Source organism: Notamacropus eugenii, chromosome X (assembly GCF_028372415.1).
Source record: "Notamacropus eugenii isolate mMacEug1 chromosome X, mMacEug1.pri_v2, whole genome shotgun sequence".
Lineage (NCBI taxonomy): Eukaryota > Metazoa > Chordata > Mammalia > Diprotodontia > Macropodidae > Notamacropus > Notamacropus eugenii.
The window spans coordinates 2,031,487-2,046,866 of record NC_092879.1 but is presented as its reverse complement, the minus strand read 5'-3'; the positions used below and the strand labels follow the sequence as shown (position 1 = coordinate 2,046,866).

General features: G+C 38.9%; 1 protein-coding gene and 1 pseudogene across 1 annotated transcript; one reads left to right on the top strand and one right to left on the bottom strand.

The window, feature by feature from the left end:
• Positions 1-598: 598 nt before the first annotated feature.
• LOC140516469 (eIF5-mimic protein 2 pseudogene) lies at positions 599-1,897 on the bottom strand (annotated as a pseudogene).
• A 3,092-nt stretch (positions 1,898-4,989) lies between these two features.
• Positions 4,990-5,985, top strand: LOC140515797 (olfactory receptor 5D18-like). The gene has a single exon (XM_072626634.1). The coding sequence runs from the start codon at positions 4,990-4,992 to the stop codon at positions 5,983-5,985; it is 996 nt and encodes a 331-aa protein (XP_072482735.1).
• Positions 5,986-15,380: the final 9,395 nt, after the last annotated feature.

The window sequence follows — 15,380 nt, the reverse complement described above, 5'->3', positions numbered from 1 at the left end:
GTGTTAACAGAAATACTTTTTAGTAATATTGACAAAAAGTGAGCCAATTACGTTAGAATCAATGTTCAGAAATTAAAAAGGTATCTTATATATAGATTATCATCTGATGAATGGGGCTCTGAACACCATTTAATGTTGCCTTTTCATTTCATACCAAATTATCATACAAGTCATTTGCCTTTGGATACTTGTGCAGTTTAATTTGCAAACAGAATTTCCATAACAAATTGTTTTTAAACAAATCATGTCTTGTAAACTGTTTATAGAAAACCCAGGGGTAAAATGAACTGTTCATTGTGGAAGGCCTTAAATTACATTATTACAGTAGAAAATACAGGAGATAGACAATAACCGAAAAGATTAATGTAGCATTAGATTCAAATCTATACTTCCTGTAACTACTTAAAACTTGGTTTTAAAAACTAAATGCAACATTTTTCAGTAACCGTAGAAAACAGTTAAAATAAATTTGCTATGAAAGCCTTTATATCATGCTTGATACAGGGAGGTAGGAAGATGTAAGAACCAGAGGGAGACATGAGACATTACATTTTATCTACAACTCCTGTTTGCTTCACTGAGCTTGTAGGTTCACAATTCAGTCGCCTTCTACTGCTTCAGACTCAAATTCTTCTTCTGCAATCTCGAGCACCTCTACAAATTTTTTCATTTGCTCAAGAAAGACACTTTTCCTCTTTGCAACATGTGCATCTTTATATCACTTCAAAATAAGCTCTTCGCTCAGGACTTCACCTTTATAAAAAAGCACCATGATTTTCTGGAAGGGTTTCATGAAGTTAATGTTGTCATAACAGTACTCCTGAATCTTCAGTAACAGAGCCAGCTCAGACTGACCTTGAGTAGTAAAGGCAGCAAGTAGAGGGCTATATTGCTTCAAATGCTTGATGACTTACTCTGTTACCCGCTCCCATTTTTTGTTTCATTCCACAGTGCTCATTACACTTGACCAGACTATGTCTACAACGATCTGTTCTGGGATATTGTTTTTCTTCATCTCCTCCTTGACATACAAAATTATATCCTTAAATGGATCACCACGTGACATCTGTTCTTGAAATTCTTTCTGTAGCTCTTTACGAGTTCCTATGATTTGTTGGTTACAAACATACTCAGAAAGTTCTTTTAGACCTGCTTCTGTAAAATATTTTGTGAAGTGGTCAACACTTTGCTTGTTAGCAGGAAAAGGTTCTATCAGTCTGTTGTCCATGCTGACTTTTCGAAGACTAGCAGCTACTTCATTGATATCTTTTTCATTTATCCTTGATTTAAACAGCTTTACATAAAGGCCTCTGAAATGCCTTCTTTAACCAAATTCTCATTATAAGGGCTGTTAAGAATGGATGCATTAAGTGTCCCATTGACCAGAAGAACCCCAGTCAACATGACCAGCTTGTTCCTCTCAGACTCTGAAAAACACTTCAAGAATAGCAGCAGCTTTTTAGCTTCTTCCTCAAATCCCTTTTCAAGGTGTTTGTATCGCCTGATTAACTTGTTGAATACTTGAGCTAAGGTTTGCATGGTCTCTAGGTCTTCTTGTGCTGCAAATACAGAGACATCTGGACGCATCATGTCATCTGCTAGTGTACCACCTGGGAACAGCATGGCACCAGCCACCAGAATGTCAAAGAGTGTTTCAGCATATCGGCCATAATCAAGTTTTGCCCCAGAAGCATCAAGAAATTTTGCTACTGCTTCCAAATCAGTTCCAGTTTGAGTTAAACCTTGAATAACACAGTCCTGAAACTGATTAGGGTCAAACCTCTCTTTATCATCTCTTTTTCTAGTTTTAAAACTCTGGCCTGATAGCTTTGGATTTTGCTGCTTTTGATTATTCATAAAAGACACCCGAATTTAAGGAGGAGAGAAAAGTGCCAGAAATCCCCAAGGTGGCAGTAACTGTGGAGGTGGCTCCTCTGCGATCTGAAGTAACGCGAAAATCTATGCATACATTTTTAAAGTGTGATGAATTGGAGATAATTACATGGAAGGAACGACTAACAATGAGGGGGAATCATGAAAAGTTGCTGCAGAAAATGGAAATTTAAGTGGGACTTGAATAGGCCAAAACAAGGGAGGAAGTAATTCTACATCTTAAATCCAATCTGTTACACTGTTTGGGGACTCGTCTGCACAGTATTCTTTACTGAAATGTCACCTTCCAACCCCAATGTGGGTCAATTATTGAGTTAGGTAATTATTTACAAAATTTTAAATAAGAATTGTCTCCTGTTGCTTCATCTTTAGAGATTTCCTCATTAATATTAGTAAAATAGGTTTCAACCAACAGAAAATAATGTGAATGGAAAATAAACTGGCTGTAACTATCCCCTATGATTTCAAGGAAATATTATTCCCTAAAGACAGAATTTCCTCTGATTACTTGTTTTGGCCCTAGCCAGTCAAGGCTATTAATCCCTAGCATCTCTTTCACAATGTTTTTAGAGCTACAAGTAAAACTGACAGCATCCATCTCAGCCTGAGGTCACTGGTACAATAAGAATATGTGTCCCTCAGGCTGAGTTTCGCTGCAACATAGAAAATACTTTACTGTCCTATTGAAGTCAGTTCAAAAAATGATTTACATTTTCATTTTTTTAGAACATTCATCCTCATTTCTCTCTTAATTCTGAGTCAAATCAAATTCTGCTAATGACTATTTTTTCTACCATGTCCAAGTTCAACACTCATTTTTCCATGAATCTAGGAAACAACCATCCACAATCTGGTTATCATAGTAGATTTGCCAAGACAATTCCTTTTATTTCCTTTTCAGAAACAAATACTGGTACTAGAAGATTCCTGCAAGTTCCTAGATCTGAAACTATCTACCAGCAAAGGAGGTAGGTGCTACTCTCAAATCATCATTTTCACTATGATCACTGCATATTTAGTAGATAGTTAGTATTCAGAGAGAACTGTGCTAAGTGCCAAGGATGATAGGAAATATAAGCCTTTGAATTCAAGAACTCATATTCCCTGTGGGAAGAGAGTCGATACACCCAAAAAGAAAATGTCCGTGTCAGAAACTATATGTTAAATGCCCATGGATTCTTATAGATAATCTGTGTAACTGGTTTTAAGAGAAAGTGCAAATATAAAGGCTCGGTACTCAGCGAACACTTGTGAAAGAGGCAAACTGGAACCAACCCTGAAGGAAACAGGGCATGAAGAGAGAGGGCAATTCAGGCAGGAACAATTATGTGAGTGAAAGCAGCAAGGAGGGAACTAATGCTGTATTTCAGGGAATTGCGATTAGTACATTTTAGCTGAAATAACAACTACGTTTGAGAAAACATTACGGAAATAATATTGCCGAAATACATATTTTTTAAAATTGAAACAAGATGCGAATTGCAGGGAATCAAGTTTAAGATTTTTATTTTTCAAGATAGTGTGGTACAGAGATTTGACCAGGTAATACCAAAGGTTTTTCTTCCATCAAGTCTCAGTTAAGGTGTCAGCAACTCAGGTTTTTGACTGACAGTCTTCTGATGTGCGACTTGAACATATTTTTTCTATCTCCAATCAAATAATTCTAGAGTAAGAGAAAGTACTGGATCTATTATTTTCCCAAATAACTCTGTAATTTCTACTAAATTTATTCTTCGATATTTCAAAATTGAACATCATTAACAAAACTTTTGGAGAATAGTTTTCTTCTAGACAGTGATCATCTCTTTTTTACAGCCTCGACATTGCCTTTTTCCAACACCATAAATAAAGGAAGTTTTGTTTTTTTTTTTTTACAATAAGAATTATTTTGGAAATCTTAATTTTTTAGAGTGATATGAAATGCAAGTAAAGTTTGGAAAGATTCAAATCGACGATTATATTGGTGGTTAGTTGTCATTATTTCTGAGTGTGATTTCTTAAATCCGTCTTTTTTAAAACTTCCTCAATCGTTTGTCTTCATTGAGTAGATGTTTAATGAGTTCTCAGACTCATGTGCATTTGGGGAATACATTGAAAATTAATGCACACACATTTTTAACTGGTCAGGGGATGCTATTTTCTTCATTCTGTATAGCTTGGGATAAATTTGGAAGACTTCTGAAAGTCAGAAATCCAAGCTCTGAAGTGATATGAAGTGTTTCCTGTGAGCCTCACACCATGATAGGAAATGACATAATTCACCAAGAGGAAAAAAAATAAAAATAAACATAAATAAAAATTTGGAAGAGGAAGAGAAATGAAAGCCTGAATGGAAACGTAGTATTTTGGAAAATTAAGCAAAATGATACAATGAATTTTTGCAGGCAAAAATGAGAAGGAATAAAGATTGGAGTATAAAATTATTTTGTTTTATTACTGATTGGAATAATTTTCAACATTCAAAAAGTGCCCCTATTTGCATCATTTTCTGTGTTATATGCATATCGTGCTCAGAACCATGAAAGGGCTAGTCACTAACACTTAATCCAAGACACCACTCACCACTTGACCATTCTCCCAGTCTCCTCTCCTCGTCTTTTCTCTCTTCTCCTCTAAAATATGAATTCATCTTATTTTCCCTTTCTCTCATCCGTTCAATAGAAATTCTGATTTGATTTGTTTTTTCAGTAAATAGTAATTTCACAAGTAAATTATTGTCTTTATTTTCTCTGTATTGCTTATTTCTTGGCTACAAAGAGTTTTCTTTATGAAAACAACGCTTCTAATGTAGGTTGACATCTGACCTGTAACTTGCAGTGTTAGTAAAGTGTCTGGGTCACCAAAAGTTTGAGTGATTAGTCCAGGGTCACAAATAATCATTTCTCAGAGATAATATGAGAATCTGGGACTTTCTGACTTCAAGGTTGACCTTTTATGCATTCAGAAACATTCCCTTTCATCAGGGAGATGATCAGTTCTTTTAAATGTCCTTTAATTGTCATTAATTTAAACCTACTTCATCTCATTGTTTGTGTCCTTATTATTGCACTATTCTGTTTTTCAGGATTTCTTTTCAAATTCCTCTCAAAGTTAGCCATGATGATCTCTGACAGAAATCAGAGTGCTGCAGTCATATTCATTCTCTTGGGATTCCCTGAGTACCCAGAGTTTCAGATTCTTCTCTTTCTGCTTTTCTTGGCCATCTACATGGTTACTGTGATGGGGAATCTTGGAATGATTGCCATCATTATAATGAATCCCAAGTTACACACTCCAATGTATTTTTTCCTTAAACACTTGTCCTTTGTGGATTTCTGTTACTCTACTACTGTACCAAAGCTGCTGGAAAATTTAGTTGCAGAAGACAGGACAATATCTATCCCTGCTTGTATTACACAATTTTTCTTTATGGCAAACTGTGCTTTGAGTGACACATTCATGTTGGAAGTGATGGTATACGATCGTTTTGTAGCCATTTGTAATCCCCCTTTATATGTGGTTATTATGTCCCAGAAACGTTGTACCCTCTTTATGGCTGCAGGGTACTCCTGGGGCAAACTCTTCTCTCTGCTATTCACCTACACTCTCCTTATATTATCTTTTTGTGGGACTAGCATTATTAATAATTTCGTCTGTGAGTATTCTGGCATACTCTCTGCCTCCTGCTCTGATAAGCACTTTAGTCAGCTGATACTTTTTATAATTGCTAATTTTAATATGTTGAGCACACTTATGGTCATATTCACTTCTTATATTTTTATTTTTGTAACTGTTATGAAAATGCATTCTGCAAGGGCAAGGCATAAGGCGTTCTCCACTTGTGCCTCTCACCTGACAGCTGTTGGAATCTTCTATGGAACAGTCCTTTTCCTCTACTGTATACCCAATGGTAAAAACTCTATGTTGACCATCAAAGTGGGCTCTGTTTTCTGTGCAATGGTCATCCCTATGTTGAACCCGCTAATATATAGTCTGAGGAACAAGGATATGAAGGAAACACTCGGGAAGTTAATGGACAAAAAAATGATTTCTCATTGGATTATTACCGTCATCACCAGAATCAACAACTCCATAAACAAGAACAGCAACTAAAACAACGTAAAGTAAACAACGACAACATTTGTTGCTTACATAATGTTGTAATTAATGATTCCATTGCCCTAAATGAACAATGAATACAGGCAGAAGCTCTTATACTCATCTAGTGTTCAGTCGTTGAGCTCTTTCATGTCTTATAGAGTCCCATGCCTAAGTAAAACAAGAATGTGAAATGTGAAAAGAAAGAAAATCATCTCCTAAAGTCCATTAGTGTTTACTATGTAGGATGGAGTGGCCTCCATCCTGTCCGCATAAAGCTCCTTAGAGTAACAAGCAAAATAAGATAATATTATTAACTTATTATTTTTGAACATTTATCTTTCCCTTTGTTCTCTTCAGATCTTCCTATCCTACCTGAATTTCATGGAATTAGGGGAGGTTCTGCTAGAAAAAAAAACTGAGAAGTGACCAGTTATGATCACGGAGGAGAAGAGTGACCACTAAACATTCAGACACATCATCAGGTTGATGTTATTCGTTACAGTGGCAAACTGCCCTATGTAAATGCGATATTTTCTGAAAAATATTTGGTGTATATCCTTTTCTGAAATATACTACTTCCCTATCTGTTCCCTTTAGTACTTCTAGCTTCCTTTAAAGATCAGTAGAAGCATTGCCTTCTAAACATGAGACATTTTCTAATCACTTTCTCCCCATCTCTGTGTATTAATTACAGATACATGGGTAGTTTGTGCGTATGCCTACTATGTATAAACACACATACATATGTACATCCATCCATATGTGTACAAGTAAAAATATGTTCTGAAATATTAGTGTTTGAGCAGATATAAATAATTACATCGGAACTGATGGATGTGTGTAATGACGACTGCAAAGCATTAAAGAAGACCAAATTATCTTCAATATAATAATTTTATTCAGGTAAGTGTGACAATTAAAAAGGTTGAGGGACATAGTTTCTGGATAATTTAATGATTTTATTAATAAATTCTGTAGATTATTGATGAAAGGATGGTCATTTGGCCATCTCTCTTAGAGCAATGAACTTAACGGTGGTGGGATTAGAGTTTAAATGCCCTTTGAAGAGGATGTGTTGCAATGAGTTGGAAATCTACTTGGATTGGTTAATACAATGAGAAGTGGACTATCTTTGGGTACATGACTTAGGTCACTCAAATCTTGGTTAAAGAGATATCAATTTCCATATTTCCTGTCCTGACAATATGTTAAGTCAATATTTTCCCTAGACCTGCCTGAGTAAACACAATGAGAAGGATTTCACCCATTAACCTAAACTTTGAATTTCTTTTACTGTGTGATTAGACTTGGCTTGAGTTGTTAGAAATACAGTTGACACCAAATCTCAATATCAAGGTAATTTTTATTGCGTCAGTCCAGAGGATGGACACTCCTTCAGTTACTGGATTAGTCTAGTTTCTTCTGGGTTACAGAGTTCCTTAAACTCCCCTCCCATGTTTCCTCTCTGGTATGTGTAAGCACCCCCCCCCTCATCAAACATTGCATGTTCCAAAATGACCTCAGTCTCTGCCCTTAAAGTGTATCAATTAATATTCATGAAGCCCATTAAGCACCCACAGTTATAGTTTGATCTAGTTACCAAGTTAGCCCTGACTGGTTTGAGCCAGATCAGTCTCTATCTTGATTTTGAGGTCGAAGTAAACCCACTAACTCTAATTTGATTGGCTTTCTTTGTGCTGGAAATCACCTAAAATACCTACAGGTGTTGAACCCACAACCGCGGAGACTTAACCCTTGTCTAACTCTTACAATTTTCACCCTTTTGTATTTTAATATAAGTTAAATCTCCACACTTTTAATTAACATTGTCTTTCTTCAAACCGACTTTACATCAATTCATACTCCTCCTCAGGGGAAAGTGTTTGGTCAAGGTTATCGATTCCTTCAATCAGTATCTTGACTCCTGACCCCATGGGAGAATTTTTAGTAATGGCTGTTTCTATTAGTCTTTGCACTAACCCTCTGACACAGGGAATAATGCAACATCCTACTGCAGTTAGGAGTCCAGCAGCCACAAAGAGGGAAGTTATGATGGAGATAGTCATTTTCTTCCACTTCCCAAACCAGCTTTCTAAGTATCTGGTAATGGAATTATTGATTACAGAATTTTGGGCTAGCTCCTAGGAAAGGGCAATTAAACCTTGCAGTGCCGGAGTGATGGAATCATCAGGAGCTGTGTTACCGGGGATAAAAGTACAGCGCGTCACAGTGCCTATCATTTTGCCTTGTCCCCCTTTCTCGGCTAGCATCATGTCGAGGACAATTCTGTTTTCCCATGCTAATTCTATTAACAGCGTCTAATTATCCCGCTGTGCCTTCCACAGCATCTCAAGGGTAGTTCATAAATCTTTGTTGATTACAATAGATATAGTTTCTCCAAACCACATTTTTGTTAATTGTCACTCACCAAAATAGGAAGAACTTGAATCCTGAGGCTACCTGATTCCTGGCTTTACATTTGTCAGGTACTTTCCTGGGGACTCCTATGCTATCCAAGTAAATCCTACCATCAACTAATCCACACAGCTTGGCCAGTTTTCTTTTTTCTCTATGTTCTGGACCCAGTTCTGTGGATGGTTTTAAGGATGGCGGAGTGACTGGCTTAGCCAAGTACACCAAAGCGCAAGTCCCTGCCCATGACTCAGGTATTATGCGTCTGAGAGTGTTTTCTCCACAGAATCAACAGAGATCTGTTCAGGGAATAATCACCTGAGAGAAATTGCCAGTGCCACCACTGGTGATATTCCAAAACTTGGTACGTGTAATGTTACCTTTGACCTGGGATTCACTCGCCTCCCGTGAGAAGCAGGCAGAATAATTCTCAGGTCTTAAGATGGTAGTTATAGGAATTCTTTTGGTATTCCCCTTTTTGACTTCAGGAAACAAACAAGACGAGGCACTGCAATTTTCTCTCAGTATCCTATTTTGGTATAGTCAGACAAGACATTTGAATCCGCCCTTATTCCCATCCATACCGAGTGGAAAGGGCACCACCTGAGCAGAGGGTCTGCCTGATGCACATACATAGAAAATATTTTTGTTTAAGCTTTTGGCCTCATATCTTACCTATTCTATACAGGCTTTCAAATCTCCATACCCAGTCTCTATCTATATTCCTTGCCTTAAGTCATTATTCTCACCTGTCTTAATTACCACATCTGGAGTCTCGTATGGGCTTTCATATTCTCCCTTGGGACTTACAGTGGGGAAGAGCATGATTAGGCTAGAATTTTCCTTCTTTGTCTCCTCAACCTTGAAGCTGATATTTATCCTTCAAAAGGGATCTAACCCACCCCAAGTTAGTGCCCAAATCCATACATTCCCACTACTCTGTCATTTGGGTTCATGAAGGTTAATATATTAGAGGAAGATCTATTTTTTCCCCACTCTGTTCCTGGGTCCTGTCCTATGGTGAAAACTTTTTACTAATGTAACCCTTAGTATCATGATTCTGGGCATTGCTAGACAGCCCACCAGAGGTCATGAACCATAAGTCATCCCAGTAGGGGAATGGTTTTTCTTTTTATCTCTCTCATGTTGATAATTTAGTTCCTGGCACAAATACCGGTCATGGTTTCTTCTCGCCCTTTAATAATCATGATGAAAGCAAGTCACTATATGACAGGTGTCAAGTTGGGTTACTTGTACTCCTGAATGCTTTTTGAGTACTATTTGACGTATTGTATACCCAGGACAGGACTGCCTTCTGATACTCATTGCAAGCCTCACAATCAAGAGAATAATGAGGTGGGTAACTGCCACGTCGAGGGCCATGTTAGGACTTTTTGATCAATGATTGCCCACCCCTCTACTTCTTTCCCTGCCTTGTGTCCGAAAAATTTTCATAATCATCATTTGTCTTGTATCTTTATACCAATCAACCTGAATCTAGTAGGATCTGGGAATGGTACCTGAGAGTCCCAGCAGGTCTGGAATTCACAACTGATCCCTGTCTCAGGGCAACCAGCCCCACCTGGTCCACTTATTCTCTCAGTCCACACCAAGGTGCCAGGGGTCTAACAACCAGTAAAAAAAAAGTCTCAAATACCTATACTCCAGGGTCCACTCAGGACTGTCCGGGGGTAGGAGTAACATGTAGACAGCTACTATTTAGGACACATGTGATGAATCCAACCACCTGAGAAGAGACAATTGTATGTTGTGTGATTATTGTATTAAATTATATATATATGTATGTATGTATAAAATAAATAAATTAAAAATTAAATTGTGTTAAAATTTAAAAAATAATCATGGCAATAGCCCTGTGTGTGTTCGTCCTTCGTTCCCGAAGAAGACCATGCTATCAGAGAAACAATGACATGACTTGCACTTAACTTTGTTATGAGTGAGGGAGGGCTGTGCAGGTCACCAGCCTCACTTCTCCTGCAGAGCCACCTGAATCCAGTGACCAGATATTCATCAGGATGACTGGAGATGACGCAGGATGAGGCAATTGGGGTTAAGTGACTTGCCCAAAGTCACACAGCTAATGAGTGTCAAGTGTGTGAGGTGAGATTTGAACTCAGGTCCTCCTGACTCCTGCACTGGTGCTCTATCTACTGCACCACCTAGTTCCCCCATGGCAATACCCAGCTTAAGAGTGAATATTGCACAGCCTAATTCCCCTCCTCCCATCAGGTTAGAGTTTTATTCTTCAGAATAATCTTCAGTGTGGATGAGTCTCCTTCTACAATCCAATCCTGTGGCTCTTCCACCAGGCCCTTTACCTTAGAATAGTGAGTTCATCCCCTTTCAGAACTCCTTACAGCGGTCTCAGTGGTTAGCAGTACCTGAAATAATCCGTCACACTTTGGATGCAGATTCTCCCCTTTCCAATTCTTTATCAACACTCACTGTTCAAGCTTGAAAGAATGAACAATGAACTCAAGCGGTGGTGATTGGGCCAGGAGATATTTGGCTCAGAATTCTGAAAGGAAGGAGGACACTTCCAGTAAATAGTCTCTTAAAAATCTGTCCTTGGTTTGGAAGGATGATATCTCCTTTCTTCCTCCTGGAAATGGTATGCCATGTAGTAATTCAAAAGGTGATGCTCTCAGATCCTTTCTGGGGGGTGCCCTTGTCCTTAGCAAAGTCAGTGGTAAATACCCGAGCCATGGTAGTGTGGTTTCCATCCCTAACCTTGTAATGTGTTTCAGAGTTTGGTTCATTCTCTCCACCCTCCCTGAGGAGGATGGATGCCAAGGGGTGTGGAATTCCCACTTTATCTCTAAACACCTCATAACATCTTGCAGAACCTTAGCTGTAAAGTGTGTTCCTTTACCTGAATCTTTTCTTTCTACTAATATGAACCAGGGAATAATCTGTCCTAAGAGTACCTTGCTGACACCATGGCAGAGGCTAAGGGATATACCTCCAACCATCCAGTTAAATGATCAATTATCACTAGCAGATACTTAAGCTTTAAACTTTGTGATTCACTTTCTGACAGATTACATATCTTTCAGTAATTTGCTTAGTAACTGTATAAATTTCAATGCATCCAAAATATTTCAAGACCATGTCACCCGAGGCTTGGGCTCCCCAATGCTTCCCCCTGCGTAAAACCCCCATTATTTCTTGGGCTATTGGTTTATTTATTATCATTCTACCATCTGGGAGAATCCACCGTTCCTCCTTTTCCATAATTGCCCCAAGTTCATTCAATTCCCCAACTTCTTTATTAGAGAATGAGGAGTCAGTTTTTGGGTTCTCAATATGGGGGATCAAGGTTAACATAGAAGACACAGGAGTGTCCATTCCTTTTGGCTTCCTCATCTGCTAGCCTATTTCTTCCGATTTCAAATGAATTTCCTTTCCGGTGACCCTTCACATGGATGACTGAGATTCGTGTAGGTAGCAACAACTTCTCCAATTCTTGTTTAATTAATTCCCTGTGTGATAAATGGCTTCCTTTAAGATTAATCAGGCATCTTCCCCCATCCCCCACCCACAGATTTTTCCAGAGGTGTGTACTATTCTGTATACGTATTTAGAATCAGTGTACATAGTTTCTTCTTTCCTTTCTAACTCCTTTAGTGCCTACTGCTCATAAGTTTCTGCAGACGAATTCTTAGGTAGTGACCCAGATTCCCACACTGTCATTTTCTCCATCTATGAATGCATACACATTTCTTCTTTTCCCCACTACCACTCTAGAGAACCCATCAATAAAGAATTGTTCCCTGGTCACAAGAGGGGTGTCCTTGAGATCTTGCCTAATAATAATAATGATAATAATAATGATGATGATGATGTTAATGCTATATCTTCTCTGACAATATATGAGATCCAGACAGCAATGCTCTATTTCCTCTTTACTTGCTTCCCATTTCTGGAGGTAAGCAGCTGAATTTACACAGTGTTCAGCACTGAGAATGAAATCATGCTTCTCTAATAGAATTAATTCATATTTAAGGACCCTTGAGTCCCTGAGCCAGCGACCAGCTCTTTGGTTCAGAATAGCCCTAACCTGGTGGGCTGTGTTTACCACCAGAGCCCATCCAAAGGTCAATTTCCTACTTTCTTATACCAAAGGGGTGGTTGTAGCAACTGCCTGGACACACTCTGGCCACCCTCTTGGAACAGGGTCCAGTAGTCAGGATAGGAAGGCCACTGGCTTCTTCTGCCCTGCCCAGTATTGAGTAAGGACCCTATGGGCTGTCCCGTGGTCAACAGAGATGAATAAATAGAATGACTTATCTTATGTTGGCAAGGCTAATACCGGGGCTGAGATCAAGGCCTTTTTAACTTGCTTCACTCTCTCTCTTTCCTCCTTTGTCCAGACTAGCTGGTTAGGTTCATCCTCGAGTATTTTCCTGTGTAGCTCTTTAGTCATTGGGCATATGATTCAGTCCATAATCTACATTATCCCACCAGTCCCAGGAACTTCCTTAGTTCCTTCTTAGTCCTTGGGATGGGCAATTCTACAATCCCCTTACCCTGTCAGGATTAATTCTCCTGACTCCTTTACTGATTAGGTGCCTTAACTATTTTACCTCCCTTTCAGTAAATTGAAACTTCTTTGGTGATACCCTCAACCCATTGCTTCCCAGAAAATTTAGAACTTTCACTGAAATCTATATAACATCATGTTCCTTCTTCCCTGATAGGAGTAGATCACACACATATTGTAACAATTTAATTCCCCGTGGAAGCTCAAGGGTCTGTAATAACTATTTTAGTGCCTGACCGAATAAATTCGGAGCCTCAGTAAACCCTTGGGACAGAACCTTGTGCTTACATTTTTGTTGTCTCCCTGTCTCCATATTTTCCACATAAAAGCAAAAAGGTCTACTTCCCCTTATCCAATGGATGATAAAAATGAATCATTCAAGTCAGTGACTGTAAACCAGCAATGATCTGAGGGGATTTGACTCAGCAGGGCAGTTGTGGACCACAAGGTGGTGGTGCATTTGCAGACTGGGAGTATAAGTGTGTTGATGGAGTACATACAGGGTTCTAATAATTCATCTTTGAGTAACTGATCAATTATTGGTTTTTTCCCCTCTATTGGGATGAGATACTGTCTCACACATGCCACAGCTTGTGGATCCTTTAATTTTACTTTTATAGGTCTTATCCTCATGTCTCTGTTATTTCCTTCCCTCGTCCACACTTCTGCCCTTATTTCATTGTAGGTCTCAACCGTCATGGTTGTGAGCATTTTCCTCACAATATGTTCTTCTTCAACTCGGATTTCCAGCCTTAATTTTACCATCTGATCGTGTCCCAATAAATCCCTGCCTCCAGTACATACAGAAATCTAGCTGTTGTTTCAAACTTTTCTCTTTTCACTAGAACCTAACCAAATATTGATACCTGAAAATTTTTTCCTTTTACCGTAGTGATATTAAATATATCTTTGCAGAGTTTCATCCGTTCTGGGATAATGTTCGATGATGATTTTTCTGCTCCTGTATCCACTAAAAAAGTGGTATTTTCTCTGGAGTGCCTGACCTTTAGAATAATCCGGGGTTCTTTCTCGAGTTTAAGGAGGAAGAACCCCCAAAACCCCTGCTCTTCTTCCTCTTTAAATGTCATAGGGGGAGCAACTTTCTCCTCTCTCTTTTGCTTAGGAAATCCTAGCTTCCAATGTTCTGTCATTCCACACCTGTGACATTCATTCTTATTTTCATATTTCCCATTCTTCTCTTCTTTTCTTCTGAATCTTCTTTCTAATTGGGATCTGGGTCCCTGACTTTCACTGCTTATTCCTGGAAAGTTCACCACCTCCCTCACAGCCTGTACCATAATCCTAGTCTTCCCTCTCTGTTTCTCATCCTCCCACCTTACATATACATTCTGTGCTTCCTGTAATTATTCTTCTAAGGGCCGAGGGTTCCAATTGTTCAATTTCTGAAGTTTTTTGTTTATATCTGGCCATGATTTGGTCACACGATGGACTTCAAACATCCCTTCTGCTATTGGGACTTGTGGATCTAGCCCACAGAACTTCCTAAAATTCTCTCTTATTCTTTCTAAAACTCAGAAAAAAGCTCATTCCTCAAAAGCTTTGTGTAGATTTTGTGATTTTGATACTGCTTCCTTGATTCCTACCACTATTAGCTGCCTAAGGTTCTTGCATATGGACCGTGTATGCCTCATTGTTATGGTTCCATCTGGGGTCTGGGGTAGGGAATTTCACCTCAACTCACAACACTCCCACAACTGGAGAGTGCCTTTTCTCCCATCCCTCCATTGCTGCCTTTCTAATCATTCCCCTTTCCTTTTTTGTAAAGAGGATATTTTAGATTGACATCAGTTTTCCTCAGGTATAAATATTGGGGCCCAGAAACTGATCTAACTGTTCTGAGAGCCCCACTGGATCTTCTATTAATGACTTCATTTCTTTCTTAAATGCTCTCACTTCAGTAGTACTAAGAGGAACATTTACAAACCCTATTACCTATGCTTGTCCACTCATAAGGACGTCTCTCAGTATAAACATAGGGATTGAGTGCTCACTTTCTTTATTAATTGTCAGGGCCGGAAAGGGAAGATTTTTAATATCTTTTCTTCATTTCTCCAGTTTCTTGCTCAATCTGGAGGCACCTAGGTGGTGCGATGGATGGAATGCCAGGCCTGGAATCAGGAAGACTCATCTTCTTTAGTTCAAATCTAGCCTCACACTCATTAGCTATGTGACCCTGGGCAAGTCACTTTACACTGTTTTGGAGCAGCTATGTGGTGCAGGGGATAAAGTGTCAGTGCAAGAGTCAGGAGGACGTGCGTTCAAATCTCACCTCAGACACTTGACACTAGCTGTGTGACCTTGGGCAAGTCTACTTAACCCCAATTGCCGCATCCTGGGTCATCTCCAGTCATCCTGATGAATATCTGGTCACTGGATTCAGATGGCTCTGGAGGAGAAGTGAGGCTGGTGA

What these genes read in the sequence shown, in the direction of transcription:
- LOC140515797 (XM_072626634.1), top strand. Translation starts at nt 4,990, where the DNA reads ATGATGATCTCTGACAGAAATCAGAGTGCTGCAGTCATATTCATTCTC.